Here is a 22,796-nt window from a genome sequence, read left to right on the forward strand (position 1 = left end):
TTCCCTTTATTTCCTCTCAAGTAAACCTCAAAAATCTTGAACATTAGAACACTATGTGAGAAAATGCTCGTACCTTAATTAGTTAATAAAATGCTTCTCATATTTTAAGTGTGCTTAGACAGTCTTCTTGTAAGTACTCAGCATGCTCAGGTATTCTTGATTTTGATTATGATGCCTATATGGTTTTTGGAATATGACTATTAGTGCTTTGAGAAATTTTGACTTTACTTTTGAAAGTATGAGCTAGAAACATGTATACATTTAGACATCCCTGGATTTGATTTCCAGCTAAGTTACTCAATATTGATTCACATTTGGCAAGATTTATAGCAACTATGATTCTTAATATTATCCTGTGAAAAATAGAATAGTACATCCCTACCTCATTGATGTGTAGGAGAATTCAGTGTGATAATATGTGAACATTTATTCAGCACATCAACCAATGATCAGCATGCCATCAACACTAGCTGTTGTCTGGACTGTTAACCTCACTCTCCCAGAACTGTGTGCAGAAAGAAAGCGCTGCCCTGGACAGATAAACTCACTGGACCCTCTAGTAGTGGCACTTCTTAGGTAAACTGAAGAAGGAGGTTGGTTTGTGATGCAGGTCAAAGGGAGGGTAAGGTAGGAAGCATCACTATGCTCCTAAATCTTTATTGTGAAATTTGTTCATGTGGATAAATGAAATTATTTAGAAATCCAGTCAATTCAAGAAAATCATAAATCAGTGAAATACTGTGTGGTAAAATCTCAGTTGACGATCTTAGATATACTAACGTGAAGAAGACAGGTATAGAACATGTCCATTCTCATACTATAGGAATTATCATTAAATGTTATAGAAAGATGATTTTTTAAATAACTGAGAATTTTTTATCTGACTCACTTCCTAACCCCTACTTCAAATTCACATTTCCACAAATAAATGTAATTGACCAGTATCATCTTCTTTAAAAAAAAAAAATTGGAAATAAGGTATACTAAAAAGGTACCCTGGAAAGACATTTTAAATATTTAAATAATTAATGTCTTTAAAATGTCAAAGATTATTGGACCTAGCGTGGTAGCCTAGCAGCTGAAGTCCTTGCCTTGCATGCACCAGGAACCCATGTGCCAGGATCCCACACACCAGGATCCCCTATGGGAGTCAGTTCATATCCCAGCAGCTCCTCTTTGCATCCAGCTCCCAGCTTGTGGTCTGGGAAAGCATTCCAGTACAGCCCAAATCCTTGGGACCCTGCACCTGTGGGGGAGACCCAGAAGAGGCTCCTGGCTTCAGATTAGCTTCACTGCAGCCATTGCAGCCACTTGAGGAATGCATCAGTGGTCAGAAGCTCTTCCTCTCTCTCTCCATGTCTATCTGACTTTCCAATAAAAAATTTAAAACAAATCTTTAAAAAAAATTGTCAGAGATAAGTAAGAGAAAGAGTGACATAAAATGAGTAATTGCATAAGTTGTGTATTAAGGTTTTCTCAATAAATCCATTTCATTGCAGTTATCATTCTTTAAGCCTACACCTAGAAGGTATAAAATTCTTCTAGAAGCCAAAGCCTTCCCTTCTGATCATGTAAGTATTTCTTCAAATTATATCTATGTTCTCTGTATTGTTCCTAGAGGAGAGGATTATTTGCTTGACTTTAGTGTTTATTCACTAGTCTTTTCCAAGTAACCTTACAATAGAAAGATCTGTCTAATGTTTTTGATCCAGATATTTTTAATAGATCATACCTTTATTTCTTTTGTTCAAATAAAACTTGTGTTGAGAGAAAAAACAATTGAGCAAGTACATTGATTTAATAGTGCTTTTAAAGACAGCAAAACTGCTTACCTAAATCAGTTGAAGTTGTTTTATTAATTCTTATTCTCCCTGATTTTATTCAAACAAAGCAATATAAACCACAATGCTTAAAATTTATCTATAGAATTGAGATATGAACTCTTATTTGTTCTTTTATTTTCATAGTATCATAAAAAACTTTTTAGTAAAGTTATTAAAGATTAAATTTTTTGTGGTTTAGTAAGCAAAATCATGCTGAACCATTTATAGTAATTCAGCTGATAAGAAATTTGATTGTTCCCAACACCGATGAAAGTAAATGACATACTTCAGTTTCAACCCTAGAGAAAGTTGATTGCTAACTTTGTGTTTCGAATGTTAAATGTTCTGGTTCATATCATATAATTTTAATGCATCAAAAATCTATGTCAAAATTAATAGTCATTATACTACCAAAAAGAAAACTGTAACATCTTGAAAAGTTCAGAGACCTTATAATTGCTTCTTCCATGCCCATATTACAGCCTCAAATAAGTATATTTCTAATGTCCTTTCCTTTCACCAACTTAAACATCATAGAGTGATCCATTTCTGTATCTTATATTGCAAAATAACAAGTCTGTACCATTTTGGTTATTTTACAAATTCTACTTTTGACCTGGGATTTAATATCTTATTTTAAAAACCTGTTGTAACCCTTAAAGTTTAGAGGATTACCACATTTCTACTCATGTCTAATATGACATATTTTAAAGAATGTTGGGATTCTTCTATGTAAATCATATTAAGTGTTTTTTTCTGATGTACTCAGCCACGTTTAAACTAGACATTGGATTTAGTATGCTTTTATTGATATTTTGTCATTGTTTTCAGGATTGCTATTTAAATGTACTTCTGGGACTTGTGTTTGATTTAATAAATAAACCTTTTCTTTTTTTCCAGTATGCTATTGAGTCACAGCTTCAACTTCATGGACTAAATGTTGAGAGAAGTATGCGGATTATAAAGCCAAGAGAGGTATATGAGAAAGAAAGAAATATTCAACATGCCTCTGTTTAGTATTGATTGCTTTCAGCATTTTCCTCAAAAGTTTATTTTCTTCATTATTTTAATGGAACTTTCAGACAAGTATAAAAGACTTAAACTTCTGTTACTGTGAGATCATTTTGTTTAAAATAGAGAACAACTCAGAAGTGTATTTATTTTCATTTTCAAGGGTAACCATATGGCAAGCAAACTATTTTCCTATTTATAGCACTGGGATCTGCTGTATTCTTCAGCAGAATGGGAAGAGAGTGGCAAATTGGGGATATCATTATCAATTTGAAATGTCGCTTCTCAAGGGCGCCGTTAAAATCAGGATAGAGTCTAGTGGCATTTCTGAAATAAAATGACTATCTGTTTACATCCCTTCTTAATTTTAAGCATCAAACATTTTCCTTTGTGTTTTGACAAGAATGGAAAAAGGGATATTGTATAGTAGGCAGGGCTTCAGTTTTACAGCCTGAGTGAAATACTCTAATGAAATATTCCAGGCCCTCTAATTTAGTATTTATAAGGCTTTGGGAATGTTACTTTACCTGTCTGAGACTCCTTTATATTTAAACAGGTAACAAAAGATACATGTAATTCAGTTTGACCATATGTTCAATATTAAAATACTGTGTACTTTACCTTAATGGAGACATAAGGCTAAGTTTTACAGACTTTGACATATAAACCTTGCAGCTAGGACAATTTGGCATAAAGAGAATCATACCTAATAAATGTTAGGCTTAATATGGAATGCTCCTAGTCTTTTAAGCCAGTGTTTGAATAATTACTTATTTCAAACTTGAATTACTTTGAGGAAATTAAGGACCTGTTCTATTCACTTCTATTTGCCAGCATGCAATAAATTAATAGAATAGAAAGTTCTCATACCTACAAGGGGATAGCTGTTGCACTTGTCATATAATATATATATGTATATATATAATTTTAGCATTAATTTAATATAGCCACTAATAATCACAAGTTATCATGTTATAAATAACCAGTGTGTAGAATCTCATTACTGAATTATAATCTTGGGACCATTTAATATTACTATACAAGAAAAAGTCAATAGGAAATGGCTATATTTTCTGAGAAATAGATTTCTTATTTCCCAAATACTGTTTCCTTAAAGAAATAAAGCAAGCATCACTATATTTTTTTGCTATCCTAACCCCCACTCCCCACCTGCTGAACTGTGGTAGACAGACCTTTTACAGATTCTTTAAGAGCAGTTTTAGGAGCCGCTATGTCCCGTTTGACCTGATAAGCCAGATGGCTGAATACACACATTCCGTCTCAGAGAACCTGAGTTCAAGACCTGGTTCTGACTCCTGAATCATCTTCCTGTTGAGGCAGGATGTGGCACTGGTGGCTGAAGTCCCTGGGTCTCTGCCATGATTTGGGGGACTGGATTATGTTCTCAGCTCCTGGGTTTGGTTCTGGCACACACCCAGCCGTCTCATGCACTGAGAGAGTGAATCAGCTAAAAACACTTCTCTGTTTATTTTCCTTGCTGCCTCTAAAATAAATAAAAAGCACAAATGCTGATTCATTTTAAAAAAATGAATGTAATATCTTATGTTAATAAGTTGTTAATCTTCATTAGAATCTTGAACTTGCAGAAATCTTTGTTTTACATATGTAAAGTATGCTTCATTTAATTCAGATTGTAATATTAATCTTGTTTTCTTTTAGGATGCTCTAACAAATTCAAGGTTATCTTCTAACATTTATTACCTACATATGCATATGTATAGATTATAAATCCACTACATATATATGTATATGCATATTTATATAAGAGAGAGTTTATAAATCTAACATGAACTATAGTAACTGGTAAACATATAGAATTATGGAAAATGAAAACCTGAAGGATAATTTATGATTTAATTAAGCTTCCCAAAATAATAATCTTAGATTCAACTAAGATTTAGTACTGTCAAAAAAAGGAAATGTAGTAAAAATAACTGAATTCTTTTGGAACACATAAATATTTTTTATTTCATTTTTTTCAGCTAGATTGTTTATAGGATAAAAATCTGCATTTTTTTGTGGTTTTCATTATGTCATCAGTCATTGATTGTAGTAAGGCCATATGGGCAAATTATCACCTGGATTTTACTAGAATTATCTTTCATCTTTGAATTTTGATCTTTATAATAGTTTGGGTGAAATTTTATTTGTAAGCTGGTGGAAAAAACTGCCTAGGTAATGTACAGAAGGGAGAATATTTTTTAATGAAAACAATGGCATTTATTTCAGAAAAGATAACAGCTTCAAAGTACAGAATGAATTTCTGATAAATTTAACTTGCTACATAATATTTTATGTATTTACAGTGCTATTTATCTGTATTTGCTAAAAATGAAGGGCAAACAACTTAGAAATATGGAGCTAGACTGATTAAAAACTGAGAGATAAACAACTAGGGTTTTGTAAAAACTTTCAAAACCCATCTTGCACCTCTTCATAATAAAAGTGTACGTTCAAATGCTGCTGCTTTGTTACAGTTTTCACATTAGCTTCAAAAAGATTTCCTTTTTTGTAGTGAGAAATAGCTAATGGTGAGATTAAAATTGATAAACATGAAATGACAAATCTAGTATTCAGAATGTTATAGAAGTTGTCCCTAATTTCATTTAGGGAGAAGAAACCTTGAGAATGGAGGATATTCTTGAAGTAATTGAGAAGGAAGGAGAGTCAATTGCTGTGATTATGTTTGGTGGGGTGCATTTCTACTCTGGGCAACTCTTGGATATCCCTGCCATCACGAAAGCCGGACAAGCAAAGGTATGTGCATTGTGTGTCCCATCCTGCCTCACCTCAAGCATTCCCCAGCTGTGGAATGATCTAACTGCACTTTGGCAAAGTACTTTTCTGTGTATTACCATTGTTTGAATTATAAAAACTACACCATTTTTCGTATTGCTTTAAGTATCTTTAAGTCACTTTTGCCACTTCTGTGGTCTTAGTAGTAGCAGCTTTCTCAATGTTCTTGGTCAACAGCGGGACAGGCAAATTTCCTGGCAGAAATGTCATTGGTACTCAGCTAGTAAAAAGTAGAAAAATTGCTTTGTTTAGTAATTATGAACTGGGATTGTTAGAAACACAACTTTGATATTGTCATTTCACTCATTATTAATATGTCAGTTCTCAACTTTAGGTACCGAGAGCTGGGTGATGACAGATTTACACCAGTCTCTTTAAGGAGATCTTTTTATTATTAAAAACCTTAATAAATTAATGTACTACCTATAATGAGAAGGTTTTTTCCTCTGTAGGACTAAAGCACACCTGAATATTCCATCATTTTTGAAATCATGTCTCCTTACATGCATGTGTTTGTAAAATACATTCTTAGTATTTATTTACCTGAGAAAAGAAATCGAGGAAACAGCATTTCATAGTCACAATTTCAATTTAGAATTCTTAAATAACTGTTCTATTTGAGTCAGCAATCAAGTCATGCATTTAAAAAGGTGACAATCAGATTTTATTCTGAACATTAATAAGTTATGGGACTAATGTATGTGTGAGGTCTAGTTAATATATTCAGTTATTGAAGCTAATGAATGGAACTAATGAAAAGAAATTTAGCACTGTTCTGAACAGTCTCAAGGAATTTGCAACCACAACTTCCAACTGGTTTGATGGATAACTGTGAAACTGGTCCATTACAAAAGATATAATGATAATGTCTTCTTAATTTAGATATTAAATGTTAAGCACAAAAATAAAGACAGGCCAATAAAAAATCACATTTTAAAGTGTTATACTAGTAATCAGCAGTCCAAGTACCGTTAGTATACATGCATGTCTCATTAACCTTAATAAATATAAGTCAGGAAGACAGAGAAGAAAGACTGAGTTTTCAAATCACACAACCTGAACTTCAAATGTTGAATAGGTCCTTTAATTACAGTATAATCTTGGGCAATATATTTGCCTTCTTGGAGTTCCTGCTTCCAAAAGCACTAAATTAAACTAACAGCATCCACTTCATAATGGGCAAAAGTATATAAAACATTTATTTGCTTGGCACACATTATTTTTTTGATCATTTACTACATGTACAACTGTTCCCAATGAGTATAAAGTTATTGGAAAAGGCTCATATACATATTTTGGTTACCTAGATGTTGCTTACCTAGATCTTATATGCAGTATATCAGTTTAAATCAGTACATTGGTTGCTACAATCAATTTCTGTGTTCCATAGGCTTGCTTGAAAAAATCATAAGTTTCTACCAACTTAAATTTTCATGAAACCCTCCAACAAATAAATGAAGGTAGGATTAAGTCATTTGAAATTAAGTGTAAAAGCTGGGAAGCGATGAATTCCATGCAAGTAAAATGGAGAAAAGGAAAATAGGCTTTGCCCATTATCCAAATCATTCTAACCATGTTTACTTTATTGCTTGATTCTTAATTGAATTTCAGATTTCTTTAAAATATGGGGTTTCATGGCTCTTTTGGGTAGCCACTGAAGATAAATCTGAGGATAAAGGCAGGCAGAAAATTATTTTTTTCCATTTTTCTTTATTTTTTATTAATGTAAAGTGAGCAAATAACAAGTAGTTCATAATAAAATTCTTTTTTTTACATTGTATTATTACTGCTATCATTTTACGATACAATTCCATAGGCTCCTGGCATTTCCCTTATCCCCTCCACTATTCCCTCCCCCTGCCACATAGTTCCTCTATATCATTACTAAAGTATAGTTTTTCATACTCAGTCATATGTCCATCATGTGGGCATGGACAATGGCAGAGAGTCCAGAATCATATTGTCAAGATATAGTAAACAGTTTCATTGTAAGTCCATCTTTGTCTGAAAGTAGAAATGCATACTACATTGTGTCCTCACATCTGGATGATAGTCTCTGTTTCACAGCTACTGTATATCCCCTTAAATGAAAAGTCATAATACAAAATCAATAATAGAAAGAAAAATAGAAATTTACAATGCCATGAAGTTAAATGACAGGTTACTAGATATGACAGTCTCCATTACACAACTACTATACATCCCCTTAAAAGTCACAAAACAAAATCAACATCAGGGAGCAAAAAGAAATTAACAACAGTATAAAGTTAAATAACATGCTACTAAATGACTAGCGTGTAACTGAAGAAATGAAAATCAAGAACCTTCTTGAAGAAAATGATGCTACTGTGTGAATTAAGAGTTATTGAATGATTTAATCAGAAGAAAGTGTTTTGAAGAGATGAAACTAACAGAAAACAACAAAACCCAGCGATATAGTTTCCTCCGATTTTTGTTGGTGAAGTGTGTCTCTTCTAGACAATAAATAGATGGGTTTTGTTTTTTAAACCAGTCTACTAATCTAAGATGTTTGATTGAGTTTAAGCCATTTACATTCAGGGTTAATATGTATGGATGGTAATTTGGTCCTGTCATTTTAGGAATGGGTTGTTCATTGGTTTAGTCTTCTGTTGTCGCTTTACTGGGATGTTCTTCCCGTTTGCCTTTGGTTTTAGTAGGTGCTATTCCTCTTCTCTGTCAGGAGAACATCTTGAAGTATCATTTGTAGGGCAGGTTTGGAAGAGGCACATTCTTTTAGCTTTTCTTGACTGTGGAAGAATTTTATTTCATTTTCAAAGACAAAAGAAAGTTTTGCTGGATATGTTATCCTAGGCCGACAATTTTTTGCTTTTAGAATCTGGAATATGTCGCTCTATTCTCTTTTTGCCTGTAGAGTTTGCTGGGAGAGATCTCCTGTGAGTTTAATTGGCATTTCTTTATATGTCAATTGATTTTTTTCACGTGCACATTTAAGGATCTTTTCCTTATGTTCAATTGAAGAAATCATGTGTCTTGGTGAAGATTGCTTTTGATCAAGCCTGTTGGGAGTTCTGTGCCCCTCCTGGATCTTGTTTCCCAATTCTGTCTCCAGATTAGGGAGATTTTCCTTTATTATTTCATTAAATACATTTGCAAACTCAGCTTCTCTTTCTGCACCTTCTGGGACTCCCATAACTCTTATATTTGGCCTCTTAATAGTGTCCTTCAATTCTTGAATACTTGTTTTGGCTTGATCCAGCTCTGCTTCCAGTTTTTTGTTTGCTTTCCCCCTGATGACAGGAAATATCTTCCAATTCTGATATTCTTTCTTCTGCTTGCTTCATTCTATTTTGGAGACTCTCCACTGTACTTTTCATTTGCTCTACTGTGTTCTTAATTTCTGATATATCAGCCTTGATTTGCTTTATTGCTTCCTTAAATTCTTTGAACTCTTGCATGTGCTTCTCATTGTTGATCAGAAGCTTTAAAATGAGTCTTATGAATTCTGTGTGCCCCATTTTCTCAATGTCTTCCTCAGTTAACTCTGAGATTGGCATAGGGTTTTGCTCCTTTGCAGGGGAGTTTTCAGTTATAGTCAATGTACCTTTGTCTCTTCTTTTGCTCTTGGTCATTGTACTTCTGGTTAGCAGAGTCTTCTCCTTGGGGCAGGTTTCTAAGCTTTGTCACCCACAGGTCTACATTGCAATTTTACTTATTGCAATTAGTGCACAACTCTTTGCTTGCAGCCACTTGTGCCACAACCTCCAACGAGTTCCAGGTCTGGGTTCTTATGTTAGATTTCCACCATGGTCTCCACAGCTCCAGCTCCTGGCTCACCACTCTCCACTTCTTGTGATACCATGCTGAGCCTGCACCGTTGTCTCTGCCACCTTTATCCCACTTTTGGTTGTAGCAGGTCCCAGGATTAGCGAGACACCAGGCATCCTATATAGTTAGGTTGTTGGTGGCACTAATCTTGTTGGAACCTGTTGGACTTTAGGTCTGGGTGCCACACGGACCTATTTTGACCTGTACGATGCCACAGTCGGTATTATTTTCCTGTGGGACCAGTGCAATCCATGGAAATCAGTGAGTTCTCATGAGCTCAGCACATGCACAGTTCACAGTTGTCCCCTGCATTCCTAAAGCTATTGCCACAGTGTACAAAATGGTGCCTGATGTACCACTGCTAGAGTTCTTGATCTGGTGGCCGTCGGGTCTTAGGGCTACCCAGACCTGTCTTGGGTGGAACCTGTAGAATGCCACGTTGGTGCAGTTCACTGAGTCAGAAATGAGTTCACTCCCAGCTCAGTGTATGCTCAGTCCTTTCCCTTGCCTTCTTACGCAAAATGGGGACCAATTCGGCTCTAGGGGGCTGAGTGGGCTGTGAAATCCACCCTGTTCTCGCACTGTCTGTATGGGATCTTCTACTCTGTCTCTGCTCCTAGTCAAATCAAACGGACCTACAGGACAGACAGTTCTTTGTCTGGGCTCACCTCCCAAGCTCCCAGTGAAAGTTCCTTCCCACCTGGTTGCTGGTGGAGTTCAGATCACTGTTAGCTGAATGCCACTGGAGTATCAGTCACTGCAACACTGCACCATTGTGTCCACTGCTTTCCTGTGTCTGTCAGTCTCCAGGTACCCCTCTGTTGTTGTTCTGTCCTTTCATATTTCCTGGAATATGTCCTCTCTGCTTCATCCTGATTAAATGTTTTTCCGTCCATTTAAACGTGTTCTTGCCCTATTCGCCATCTTGATTCTACCATAATAAAGTCGCAGGCAGAAAATTAAAGATGCAGTCAGAGAGGACGTGGAAAATTCTAGCAGAAAATGCATAAAAAGTCAATGTAGGGATTGACCAGCAGAAGCAAAAGAGTATTTCTGTCAGTAAAGCATGGCAGAAGCCAATAGTGATGTTGGAATGCAGCAAGCAAAAGCAGTGAGTAGAGAAGTAGGGATAGAAAGTTTGAAGACTGTTTGAATTCAAGAAACACACCTATGATAAAAGCAAATGGTAATGTATGTTATTTGAGGCTTGTTATCACTCCCATCAAGAAACAGAATATTTCCAAAATTCAGAATCTTGACTGTACCTTTTCCCAAAGGCTTCCTGTTTCTTCCTTTCTTGTTTTTGGGGGAATTGCTGTAATGAAATACCTTGCTGTGGATAACTAGGATCACTACAAAACAGCAGAAATGTATTGCTCCATTTTGGGAGCCTGCACAATCCTAGAAGTGTCTTGTGATTGTCATTTTCTGGTTCATGGGTAACACCATGCTCTGTACTTAGGTGGTAGGAGACAAGGAAACTCACTACAGACTCTTTTATGCAGGCACTCAATTCAGTCACTTCCATCTTGCTGAGGGTCAAGTTCCAACATATGAGTTTGGAGGGGTTACCAACGTTTCTATACCATAGGCCCTCTTTTCCAAAGTTAGTAGTTTGTTGACTCCAAACCACATATCTCAATTTTGTATATTTTTGGGTGTTACAAAAGTGCACATACAAATATTTCATTTGGATTATTTGCTCTCAGTTATGTTTCTGAGATTCATCCAAAGTTTACCTAACAGAACTCTTGCTGATTTTTCTTTTTTTTCAATATTACCAGGTTATGTGAAGTATGTCAAAATGTATTAACTTTGCATTTTCATGGGAATAGATATTGGGTTTTATTTCCACTTGAGAGCTATACAATAAATGCTTCTCTGGGCATATTTATACATTTACAAGGACCAATATTCCACACACAAGTCTACCGAGCTTATACCCAAAAGTTAATCAACAATGCTGATTTTCCAAATGGATTATATAAATTTGCTATATCCTCGCACCAATCTATATAACAGTCTGTATTGCTCTACATCTGCACCAGTAGCTGCTATTGCCAGTAACTTTCATCTTAGGCAATCTATTTTGTAGTAGTAACACCTCTAGCTTAAATTTATACTTCCCTGATTATTTATCAAGTTTAAAGCTTTCATATATATATATGAAATATATATATATATGATGAAATGTTCACATCCCTTATACACTTTTCTATTTGTTATATGTGTTGATAATTTAGTTGTAGATAATATAAGAATTGATTTGGAAGTAGAGGAAAAAATATTGCTAGTGGTCATCAAAAAGGAAAGCACATGAATACATTAATTAAAGGATATTGTTACTAATTTAAGTTGCTTGGACTTTTCTTAGTTGTAGAGATTTGAGATAGTAGAAAATGAGATAGGCTAAGAAAAAGCACAGCTATAGAGAAATGGATCACAAGATAAGGCCAGAATGTGACCAGAAACAAACTTCAAGGCTGATCTTCATTTATTTTGTTGCTGAAGCTGTGTACAATATCACACATAATATAATGCCCATACAGAGCTCTGCCTAACTTTTATAAGTCTAATTTTTAAAACATTTTATTATATTTTTACTAAGAATTCCTTATTTTCTACACCCTCTGAAGGCAGGTGCACCTTGTTCTTTGATGTACTATCTTTAGAGATTTTTAATTGCTCCCCAACTCACCCATCAGTGCCAGGTAATACTCCAACAGAAAAAAAAAGTAATTATCTTCCTATTATATCTGGATGTCCTTCCTAAATTCCTTGAAATCAGTATCCTTTCAATAAATTTCCTTTTCCTGAAAGCTCTCTGCTTTTTCATGCCACCATCCTCTGGCACCATTTCATCCAACTTTCCTATTTTTGAAATTATAATCAATAGCTTTTTAATTCAGTCTTCTCAGACTGTATCTTTCCTCTCGTTTCCCTGAATCAAATATGAGAGCTTTCAGTGGCAAGAAAGCAGTCCCATTAAAATTAACCCCAAAATGAGAATTTCTTATCCCAACTGACATAACTTCAGCAGGAGCCACTGAGATACATTGTGCAACTCAGTTAAAGCTGAGTGACATCTCCAGAATTCTCTCAGAATTTTCTCAGCTTCTCACATTGCTGTCACAAGATAGTTGTCCCAAATCCAGCTAGATACTGTTTCCCTATTTAAGCCTGAGAAAGGAAAGGAGGGAGAACAGTGTAGCTTCATCTGTGCCTTTCAGCTGAAGTGCTAAATCCTTCCAATAAAAACCTAACAAAGTCCTGCTTATGACTCATCTGCCTTCTGACGAGACAGCTGAAAAAAGAGCACGGCAAGAAAACTGTTGCATTCATAGTTAAATAATAGAGAGAGATGAGGAAGAAGGGGTTCAGAATTAGGTCTGGCTGGGTCAGTTACCAAGGATTTTCTTACATTACACATTCATACGCCCACAGAATCTTCAGGTTCTTACTTCTTCTCATTCCTCTTACAACTCTTGTATTTTCGCCTCTCCCTTTCTCTCTCCCCTCCTGTACTCATCTACTGTCTTATTGTCCCTTTCCTTACCAATTCGCTTTTTTCCCTATCTTCTCCCCTTCCCTTCCTGCCTTCTTCCCTTGTTACCTTCCATGTTCGCATGGTGTGTGTGTGTGTGTGTAAAGAGATGTATTTTAATAAACTTGGAATACCATTTCTTTTATCTTTTTGTGTTTTCAGCCTGTTGCACTAAGTAGCTCAAAATACTTCACAGAAAATTGATGGCATAATGAAACATAACAACAGAAATAGAATATCTGAAACATTGAAAAAATGAAGGAATAGATTCTCAGACTCTGTTATAATTTTTACATCTGTATTATAAGACTAGATAACAAATAATTACACGTAATGGAACACTCCTGGTGTTTCAGACTAGTTTACTAGTTTACTGTTTTTAATAAACAGTGATAGAAGTTTGTTTCTTGATCTTGCAGCAGCCAAAGCTCAACTTTCTATTCTTTGATTTGGGTTTCCAATGAGTGTTGTGGCTACTGGTTTTTATATCCTAGAGCCTCTGTGTGGATTCACAGAAATGGGAGAAAAAGGTGTAAAAGAGCACAGATTTACTTCTTAATGCCTTGCATTAAAAATGGCAAAAGTTGTTTCTACTTATATTGTATTGACTAGCACTCAAGGAAATTAAGCTTCACTGTTGACTTAAAATTAAACACTGGAACTCAGGCATTTTGTATTGTTGATGGAGTAGATAGTGCCGCTGAGGTGCAGTGCAACATTGCATGAATGGCACTATTAAGTATAAAGCAAAAACATTTTGTAAGTTATATGCATATCACTAATGTAGTATAATCAAATGTACCTACAATCACATTGATGTAAGTGATCATATTTAATGTGTTACTATCTAAATTGGTATTCTATTTAAATAACTTTGTATATCAAAATTCTTATTAAAATACTCTTACTGCATATTTTTTTCATTAGAATTTGAAAAATAAGGTAGATTAGGACTCAAGAAACTAGACTGAAATTTTAAAGTTCAGTAATTAACTAATAAAAGATTTAGTAGTCTGAGTCTTAAAACTTTGCATTCCCTATCCACCAAATTTCTAAAGAAAATGACTTAATAACTTTTTTGACTTAATAATTGTTATGCTTCTATGATGACTGGCAGGGAGTGTGTGCCAAATGAATATGATGGTATTTAAAATGTTTATGGAAAAATGAATTAACAAAATGAGTTCATTTTTGTGCAAAAATATTTTTATATTTATAATAGGAAAGATGCAAAAAATCATGATAGGTTTCAAAATTCCTTTTATCAAAATATACAGTTTAAACTCTGCTTTTCCATTCTTTGACTGAAACCACCATTGCCAAAATTGCAAACACAAAGGGAAAAAGGAGATATATCTATATTACATGTTCTCCAGTCCTCTTAGAGAATATGGAGGTTTTTTTTGACCACACGTATGTCAATCCATGAAAAAGCTACATTGTAGACATTAAGGGAATGTATACTATTCAAAAAGAAATGTCCAAAGGTATTTCCATAGATGGAGCTTAAATTGTCATCCAGCAGACTGGGTGAACAGTTTGAGGACATCATTCCTTCCAAGAGAACTAATATGTGTCCAGAGCTCTAAGAACCTTACATAGCTTCCTCAGAGTTGTAAAGAAACATAATCAGAGGAAGAAGAAAGCCAAGGAGAAAGGTAGGTATGCCAACCATATCAAATGAAAGAAACTCCATCTGTTGAGAAATAATGAATAGCAACTGGAGTTTTTAAAAGCTATTCCCTAAGAATTTGTACCTTATTAAATGCAAAATGAAAGTCTTTTGAATGTACAAGTTTTTTCAATTCCACTTTTCCATGACATTTTGAAATATCCTCATATTTGTTGAATGATAGAATGATTGATTCTCAGTTTCTAACATCTTTTGCACATTTCAGTGCATTTATATGGATGCTAATATGTTTGCTTTCATTTAACCTACAGAAAATTAAAATGCAATGGTAGCTGTCAATTTCATGTTCTGCAAACTCTGAATTTACCAACTGTCATTGAACTGTGACACTTGTTGCAGGTGTACTTTAGAGATTCTATGTGTTTGGTTATATATCACTTCAATAAATAGACACACAACTATTTTACATTATATTGTAATCAATTAAGTGTACATTAGCACTATTATGAAGTGTTTTATTGCTATAAAATGGTGGTGATTGACTTATTGAGAAAATAATTCCAACACACTTACTCCATGCAATGTTGCTACACTTAATCATTAGTAAATATCTGTGGGGTGTAATGCAATGAGATGAGGGATGCCTGCAATGATATTTTTTAGATCCAAACATTACCATTTAAATTAACAGATAATGGTAACAATTATAGTTCTAAGTATATTAATAAAGATGAATTAGTTCTGGTCTTAGAATAATTTAAGATAAGAACATAAATATGAATAAAGATATAATTTAACTATATCTCATGAATTATGATTTTTTTGTTGGTTTCAACTTTTCAACACACCTTCTTATTAAATTCTTCAGTGACTCATAGATCATGTAGTAGCATCATCTTCAAGAAGGTTCTTGATTTGCTTTTTCATTTCTTCAGTGGCACACTAGTCATTCAGTAGCATGTTAGTTAACTTCATGGTGTTAATTTCTTTTCTCTTCCTGTTGTTCATGTTGTTTTGTAGCTTTTCATTTAAGAGGATGTGTAGAAACTGAGTAATGCAGACTTCTGTATCTAGTAGCATGTTATTTAACTTCATGGCATTGTAAATTTCTATTTTCTTCCTGTTGATTTTTGTACTGTGGCTTTTCATTTAAGGGGATATATAGTAACTGTATAATGGAGACTGTCTCCAGATGTGAGGAAACAATGTGGTATGCGTCTCTACTTCCAGTTTAAAGATAGACTCCCAATGAAGACATTTACTATACCTTGACAATAGGATGCTGGACTCTGCCTTGTCCATGCCTGCAATGATGAACATATGACTGTTCATGAAAAACTATACTATAGTAACAATATAGGAAAACCCAGTGAGGGCGGAGGGTATGGGGAGGGAATGCAGGAAATCTTGGGGCCTATGGAAAATGATGATGATGATGATATAATAATAATAATAATTTTTTTTAATTTATAAAATCAATTAAAAACAGAAGTATTTGAAATAACATGTGAGTAATCACCTATGAATAATTCCCTCAATGGAACATTCCTTTATTTTCAAAAACCTGAAGTATTATTAAAGACAAAGTTAAGATTCTTCTAGATGATATAAAAATGGATTAAGTAATCATATTTCTATGGAAAGTTTGTGATGCTTTTAGTCCTGAAAATCAAAAGTTAACTCATGAGTTAGAGTAGCAGAAAAGCAGTAGCAGTATCATGAGATAAGAAGACTTGAACAAGAAATTATCTAGAAAGTGTCATCATTTGTGCTTATTATCAATTAGCATGTGTGAAATTGTTTGCATAAAACTAACCTCTTAGAGGCTTAATATTGGGATGTTCAATATTAAGCCACTTTCACTAGTAACCTTAGACCTTTTGCCATTTTTAAAAAATTAAAGTCAGCTGCCTGTTCAGAAGGATCCTATAAGTGTGGAATAAGAATCATGTCACTGTATTCTAAGTACAGCAACATGCATTTGGATCCATCTTTCAGTCAATATTTGAGCCATAAATTATAAAAAATTGAGTTCAAAATAGGAGTCCTAGATTTCACCTGGAGTGTTAGGTTGACCTTCTTACAGAAGATGAGATCAGACCCAATTACAGAACTATGAATAGAAGTTAACATGCTAATTTCCTCTAGGGGGCTGGCTATATTCTGGGGGGCATTCCAGACATTTAAACATATTAATTGGCTTCCGAAGAAGTATTTCAGTAGAATTTGATTGTAGGATTTTAGAAAAGAATGACAAGAAACAATTCTATAGAACAGGCAAAGGCCAGATAAAGAAGGCCGAACAAAGCCACAGCTTCTTGAAGACCCATGGAAAGTCATTGGAAGTCTTTAGGTATTAAGGCTGAATAACTCGTTTAAATTTTGGAAAGACTGAAATGTTCTGTTTTCAACTTCTAAAATATTTTTAATTGTTTATATAAAGTGAACAAATTTCATGTTTTTCACGGATTTAAGAACATAGTTGCCACCCCACCTTCCTTTTCGCACATGTCCCCTAACTATGCACCTTCTTCCCTCTTTGTAATTTTCACTTGAAAATCACAGGCTTACCCCTCCATTGGGTAAATAATTTAACACTTTCGATGTAGAAAATAAACAGCAATAAAACAAAAAAGCAACCTGTATTTCAAGTGCATAGACAAAAGCTATGAAAATAATCAAATTTTGGAATGTCAATCTTACAGATTAAATTTTGTTTGGTACTCTGTATTACTTATCAGAGGTCAGAGAAAACGAACAATATTTTTATTTTGGGAATTAGCTTGTTTCAATAAGCATAATGGTTTCCAATTATATCCTTTTTTTGCAAAGGCAGGATTTCTTTCTTTTTAAGGCTGAGTAATGTTCCATAACTGTTTTTTTTTTTTTTTTCTGTTTTGGCCTCAGTGTTAAGTATGTAGTAGAAATTTTAAAGCTTCCTAGTTAACGAAATACAAGGTTACCAGGGAAACAATTTATTTTGTACAGAATATAACAATACACATAAATAACAATTTATTTTGTACAAATGTCTTTTTCATCTTTTAAGCAATTATTTTATTTATCTGTATATTCTCAAAAGTTTTGTATAAATATAAGAAATCAATTTAATAGTTATAGCTCTGGAAATTTGCTTGACATATATGCTAAGCGAGCTCTCTACCATTTGAGCTAATTCCCCAACTGGTCAGGTTGACATATATGTAATATATAGGTAATGAAAGATTTGCTACATCTGTGCATGAAAATGATGATAGAGCAATTTGAGCCAGCTTGGTAAAGAGGGGGAAATGACACAAAGTTTACATGTAATGTCATTAACTATGTGGCCTGTATGAAGAGCTCCACTAAGATATATAACAACCTGTCTATAATTTTGATCTATATTTGTGGAAACTTAAAATCAATGTTGTAATATACTGATCAGTACTAGTGCCTCAAAAATATAAGATCTATATTTGTGGAAACTTAAAAATCAATGTTGTGATATATTGATCAGTACTAGTGCCTCAAAAATACAAGATTTTTCAGCTGTTTCCAAGAAATCCTCACCAGTTGTTCCATTTCATTTAATTTTGATTAAATGAATTATGTGAAAAAGAGTGATTGATATTCAGTAGGAGTCTAGGATCCAGATGTTGCTTTAAATTACAGCTCTGAGAAAAACAAGAGTCCTGTCAACCAGGGTTTGTGCTTCTGCCACCACTGTAACAAAAATCATGATGGGTAACTAGTTCTCTTGATCTGTCCCCACTCATTGACATAAGAGATAAACCCAGAGCTTCCCAAGAGAAGAGCCAAGCGTATAGGTTCTTTTTGGTAGGTGATAGGCATTTTATAAAATTCTTATTTAAGACTTGGTATACTGTAATATTTTATTTCACATGACCATTGACAAAGAAGGATTGATTTATGCATTTGTTAAGCTATATAATGAAAGTTTTCCAACATGAAATATACAGTTGCAATCTACTTGCTGATGTTCATAAGAATATAAAGGAAGGTAGTGTCTCATGGTAAAGTAAATTTCTGGAAGGAAAAAAACACTCAATAAAATGTGAGATTTTTCCCTGTGTTGTTCTTCAGCATCAGCTTCTTTCATCCATTAACTTATACAAACATGATTAGGAGTGTCAAAATCAAAGAGCAGTTGAGTTGAAGAGGAAATATTTTTCCCAGAAAATAATCTGTCACGTGGCAAATAGCATAAATAGCCTTCATATATTTGTAAAAGACTGACTGCAAGTAAACAGAGGTTTCTTTAATAATTATCCCCTAGATTTTCATGCACTATTATTAAGCTGACTGTATAGGTAAATATTTTCAGAAAGCAAATTTGGTTGAGAAATTTACCTCAGATTGACACAGTAATTACTAGGAAGATATTTCCTGGGAATGCATCCTTTAAATTCACATGTAAATTGGACTGTCTTCATATAATACCAGTAATGTTGGAATTAATAGTTGCTTTAAAATGTTTACTACTAAGAGAGAAACTGATAAGTTGAAAAGTCATCACACATCTGAAAAATTAGCTACACTTCTTTGAGAGAGTTGTTATGGGGCCTACGTCTCTAATTCAAATGACCTATATCATGACTTTACATATAATGACATCCACTCTTTCCCTAATATGTAGAATAAAATCCAAAATACTTTCTCTTTGTTGCTTTGTGTACACATTAATTAGCATATAAATATTGTTACGATAGCATAATTTCCACTGCTTTCCTTTACATAACTTAAATATCAGCTTAACCCAAGCCTGTGTATATTCCCTAGACAAAGGTCATACGTTCTAACTCCATGCTTTTGTTGCTAACATTCCTTACACCTAGAATTCTCACAGATGAAAAGCTTCTATTTCTCTACCCCAATTCAAACTGTTTTGTTTTGCTTTAAGATCTGTTTATTTACTTGAGAGTTCTGAAGAGAGAGGGACAGAGACACAGAGTGATCTTCTGCATATTGGTTCACTCAGCAAACAGCTGTCATTGCTGGTGTTGGGCCAGGCCTACGCCTGGAGCTTTCTCTTTTTCCACCAAGTGGATTGCCAGACTCAAGTACATGGACCATGTTTTACTGCTTTCCCTAGTGCATTAGCAGGGAGCTGGAATGAAAGTTGAGCAGCCAGGACTTGTCTGTTGCCCATACAGGATAGTAGCGTACTAGATCATGGTTTAACCTGTGCTGGAACCAGGCACTACCTTTTTGAAGGTTTTAATCTGTCCATAAGTAGTTCTTTGTATAGATCTCATTGTATTAGCAAGTATGCTGTTTTTTTGTTTTGTTTTTGTAAGTTTTGGTCAAACAAAGATCATGAAAATCCATGAAATGTTAAGATTTCTCATGTAGAGTCTCTACATTGATGGAGGCTGAGGTATATCCCTTCAACTTAGATGGAATTTAACTCTTCCATAATAGCCTTGGCACTGAAGCCATTACACTAGCATTACTTTATATACAGGTGCGTACACTGTGATTTTAAACTAAATGGTAATGTTACCCATCTCTTACAAGCCCAGCTCATACATTACTTGAATTACTCCACAGAGAGACAGGGTGAACTATTTAACTTTCATCATCATCAAAATGTTCTTGGGCCTCTGTGTCAGGGTAAATCTGTCTTCTCGCGTCTGTTGACTGATGGCAAATGTGTTGTGGGATCTAACCTGTAATTATTTATTTCATTTTTTGAACTCTTTAATTTAGGAAGCTATGTCCACCAAGGGTTCAATGACTAAAAAACATTTTGAACAGCACAGGTTTCTGATAGTTCTATGCATAAAAAAATGAATCTTTAAAAAAATGCATTCATGTGAAAGGCAGAGACAAGTCAGTGTATAGAGAGATCTGGCATTCACTGATTCACTCCCCAGATTCCCCAGATGGAACTGAATCTGGGCATCTTATGCTGGTAAGAGGGACCCAATGATGTGAGCCATAACCTACTATTCCCAGAGTGCACATTAGCAGGAAGACTAAATTGAAAGTGAAGCTGAGACTTCTACCAGTATGAGATGTAGACCTCCAATGCAGCTTCTCAAATGTCTTTCCAAATGCTCCCCTTCATTAGTTCTCTTTGATTCATTCCAGTTAGGACAATGCATATTTCAGTTCATTTTTTCTCAGCAATAGGGTGGTTCAGGCTAATTTGATGTATCACGTTATAGCAACTGTCCTTCCATTAAAATAGAAACAAAAATTTTCTAAAGAGTTACTTATAATTGGTTAATTTATTGAAAAAAATCGAAATATTTTTTATAAATTTATTTTTTCCAAGTTCCATTTCTATTCCTTGATATTCTTAGAACATGCAGACAGCTCCACTAAGTCATTAAATATTAAATGAACGATAAGGTTCAAAAATTGCCTTTAAGCTATTTTTCCATATCCTGACTCTGAAATAAATCCAACAAAACTTTTGTGTGTGGTTCTTCCCAACTGGTAAGAGGTTGGAGGAGAATACTACTACTGACATAGTTTCATTACTCCTTACTTTGGACTTATGTCAGTAAATGCAAAAAGAAATTTTTCTTTGAAGCATCTCGAGGTCTTCAAAAAGTTCATGGGATATATGTTATGAAAATTATGTACAAATTTAAATATCTTCACCAAAATAAGCTTATGTGTTAATTACATTTTCCATTAATGTTTCAAAAAACTGGTAGGTTTAATAGGTAGTAAGAAGTTTTCAACCTACAAATTACATGCCTTAGAGTCTCAATCTTGGTTCCCTTTTTCTTTCTCCCAAATTCCTCAGTTTTAGTCTCCGTGGTGCACTTCATAGCTTCTTAACTGGCACATTTTCTTCAGGTTTCATTAACCTTCCCATTTCTCATTTTTGAATTTGGCAATTTCATCAATGTTTGCTTTAAGAAACTAGATCCAAAAAAGTGCCTTCTGTTTTGGTGATATAATTTTATACGAATGTAAATAGTAGCAGTTACTGTTGAAAGACTGCTCTGCTGCAGCACTTGACTTGCAATACTTGCAGTTTCTCAGCAAATCTACTAACAGCTTTCATCACAGCACAGTCAAGGAACCAAGTCTGAGATAAATCATCCTTTAACCAAGGTGACTTAACCCCCCAGTAAAACCTAAAATTGGACTCTAGATATGGCTCATAGCAATTCTCAATTTCCGATGAGTTATCTCCTTCTATGTATATGTGAATGTACGGTAAGGAGGACTGTGTAGACCTAAATTGAAGAAAATACATTAACATCTTTCCTTGATCATTTCTCAGGAATTTTTAAACAACTCTACCGTAGTTGATTGTCTCCATTGTTTTTTTTTAATATTGAAAATACAGAATTTTTACTTCAATTTTCATGTAAAAGAACCAAAAATCTTTTCTAGTAAGATTCTTCTTAAAGCTTCAAACCACTCCTGACAATTACTGTCAATTGGAGAGGCTTTGAGATGTTAGCCCTTAGAATTATGCTTCTAGTAGATTTTTTTCCCTTGCATTTTTGTATTTTGATATTTCACTTTTTAAAAAATTATTTTTCATGACATAATTCCACTGGCTCAGGGACTTCCTCTAATACATTCCCCATTCTTTGCCACTAACTGATTTTCCCTATCTTATTACACTGGTATAGTCCTTCAACAGTAGTCACAAGTCCATCATTCTTCTATTTAAATGTGTCATGACATCATAGGTATAGACAGTGGCAGAAAGTCCAACATTCTGTTCTCAAGCCATATTTAACATTTGCATTGAGAATTCATCTTTGATTTGGAAGTAGGTTTTTTAGATAGTTGCTCCACTGGTAATATTTACTAGCTATATGAATACAAGTCATTACTGCTAGCATTTCCTAGGTGCTTTTGTAATGTGTACAGGAGTTCTACATCTAATTTAAAGAGTTTACAAGACTACTTATGTTTAAGAATCAAGCTACCTGATGCTAGACAGGACCATATAGAAAGTTCCCTGGAACTCTTTTCTTCTTCTTTCCATTTATTGTTAATTTTTCTTAAGATTCTTTTTTCTTAATTTTTATTGGAAAGTCAGATTTACAGACCAAAGGAGAGACAGACTGAAAGAATTTCTGTCCACGGGTTCACTCCCCAAAGTGACTGCAACGGCTGGAGCTGAGCTGATTCAAAGCCAGGAGCTTCTTCCAGATCTCCCACGTGGGTGCAGGATCCC

At 34.3% G+C, this 22,796-nt stretch overlaps 1 protein-coding gene across 1 annotated transcript in view; it reads left to right on the top strand.

The window, feature by feature from the left end:
- Positions 1 to 22,796, top strand: part of KYNU (kynureninase) — a 151,994-nt gene that overhangs the window by 67,948 nt on the left and 61,250 nt on the right. Inside the window, exons 6-8 of the mRNA XM_058664453.1 lie at positions 1,500 to 1,571; positions 2,724 to 2,798; positions 5,466 to 5,612. Of these exons, the coding sequence (XP_058520436.1) occupies positions 1,500 to 1,571; positions 2,724 to 2,798; positions 5,466 to 5,612 (294 nt within the window). The remainder of the gene's footprint in view (positions 1 to 1,499; positions 1,572 to 2,723; positions 2,799 to 5,465; positions 5,613 to 22,796) is intronic.

This window comes from Ochotona princeps, chromosome 5 (assembly GCF_030435755.1).
Source record: "Ochotona princeps isolate mOchPri1 chromosome 5, mOchPri1.hap1, whole genome shotgun sequence".
In the NCBI taxonomy this organism is placed as follows: Eukaryota; Metazoa; Chordata; class Mammalia; order Lagomorpha; family Ochotonidae; genus Ochotona; species Ochotona princeps.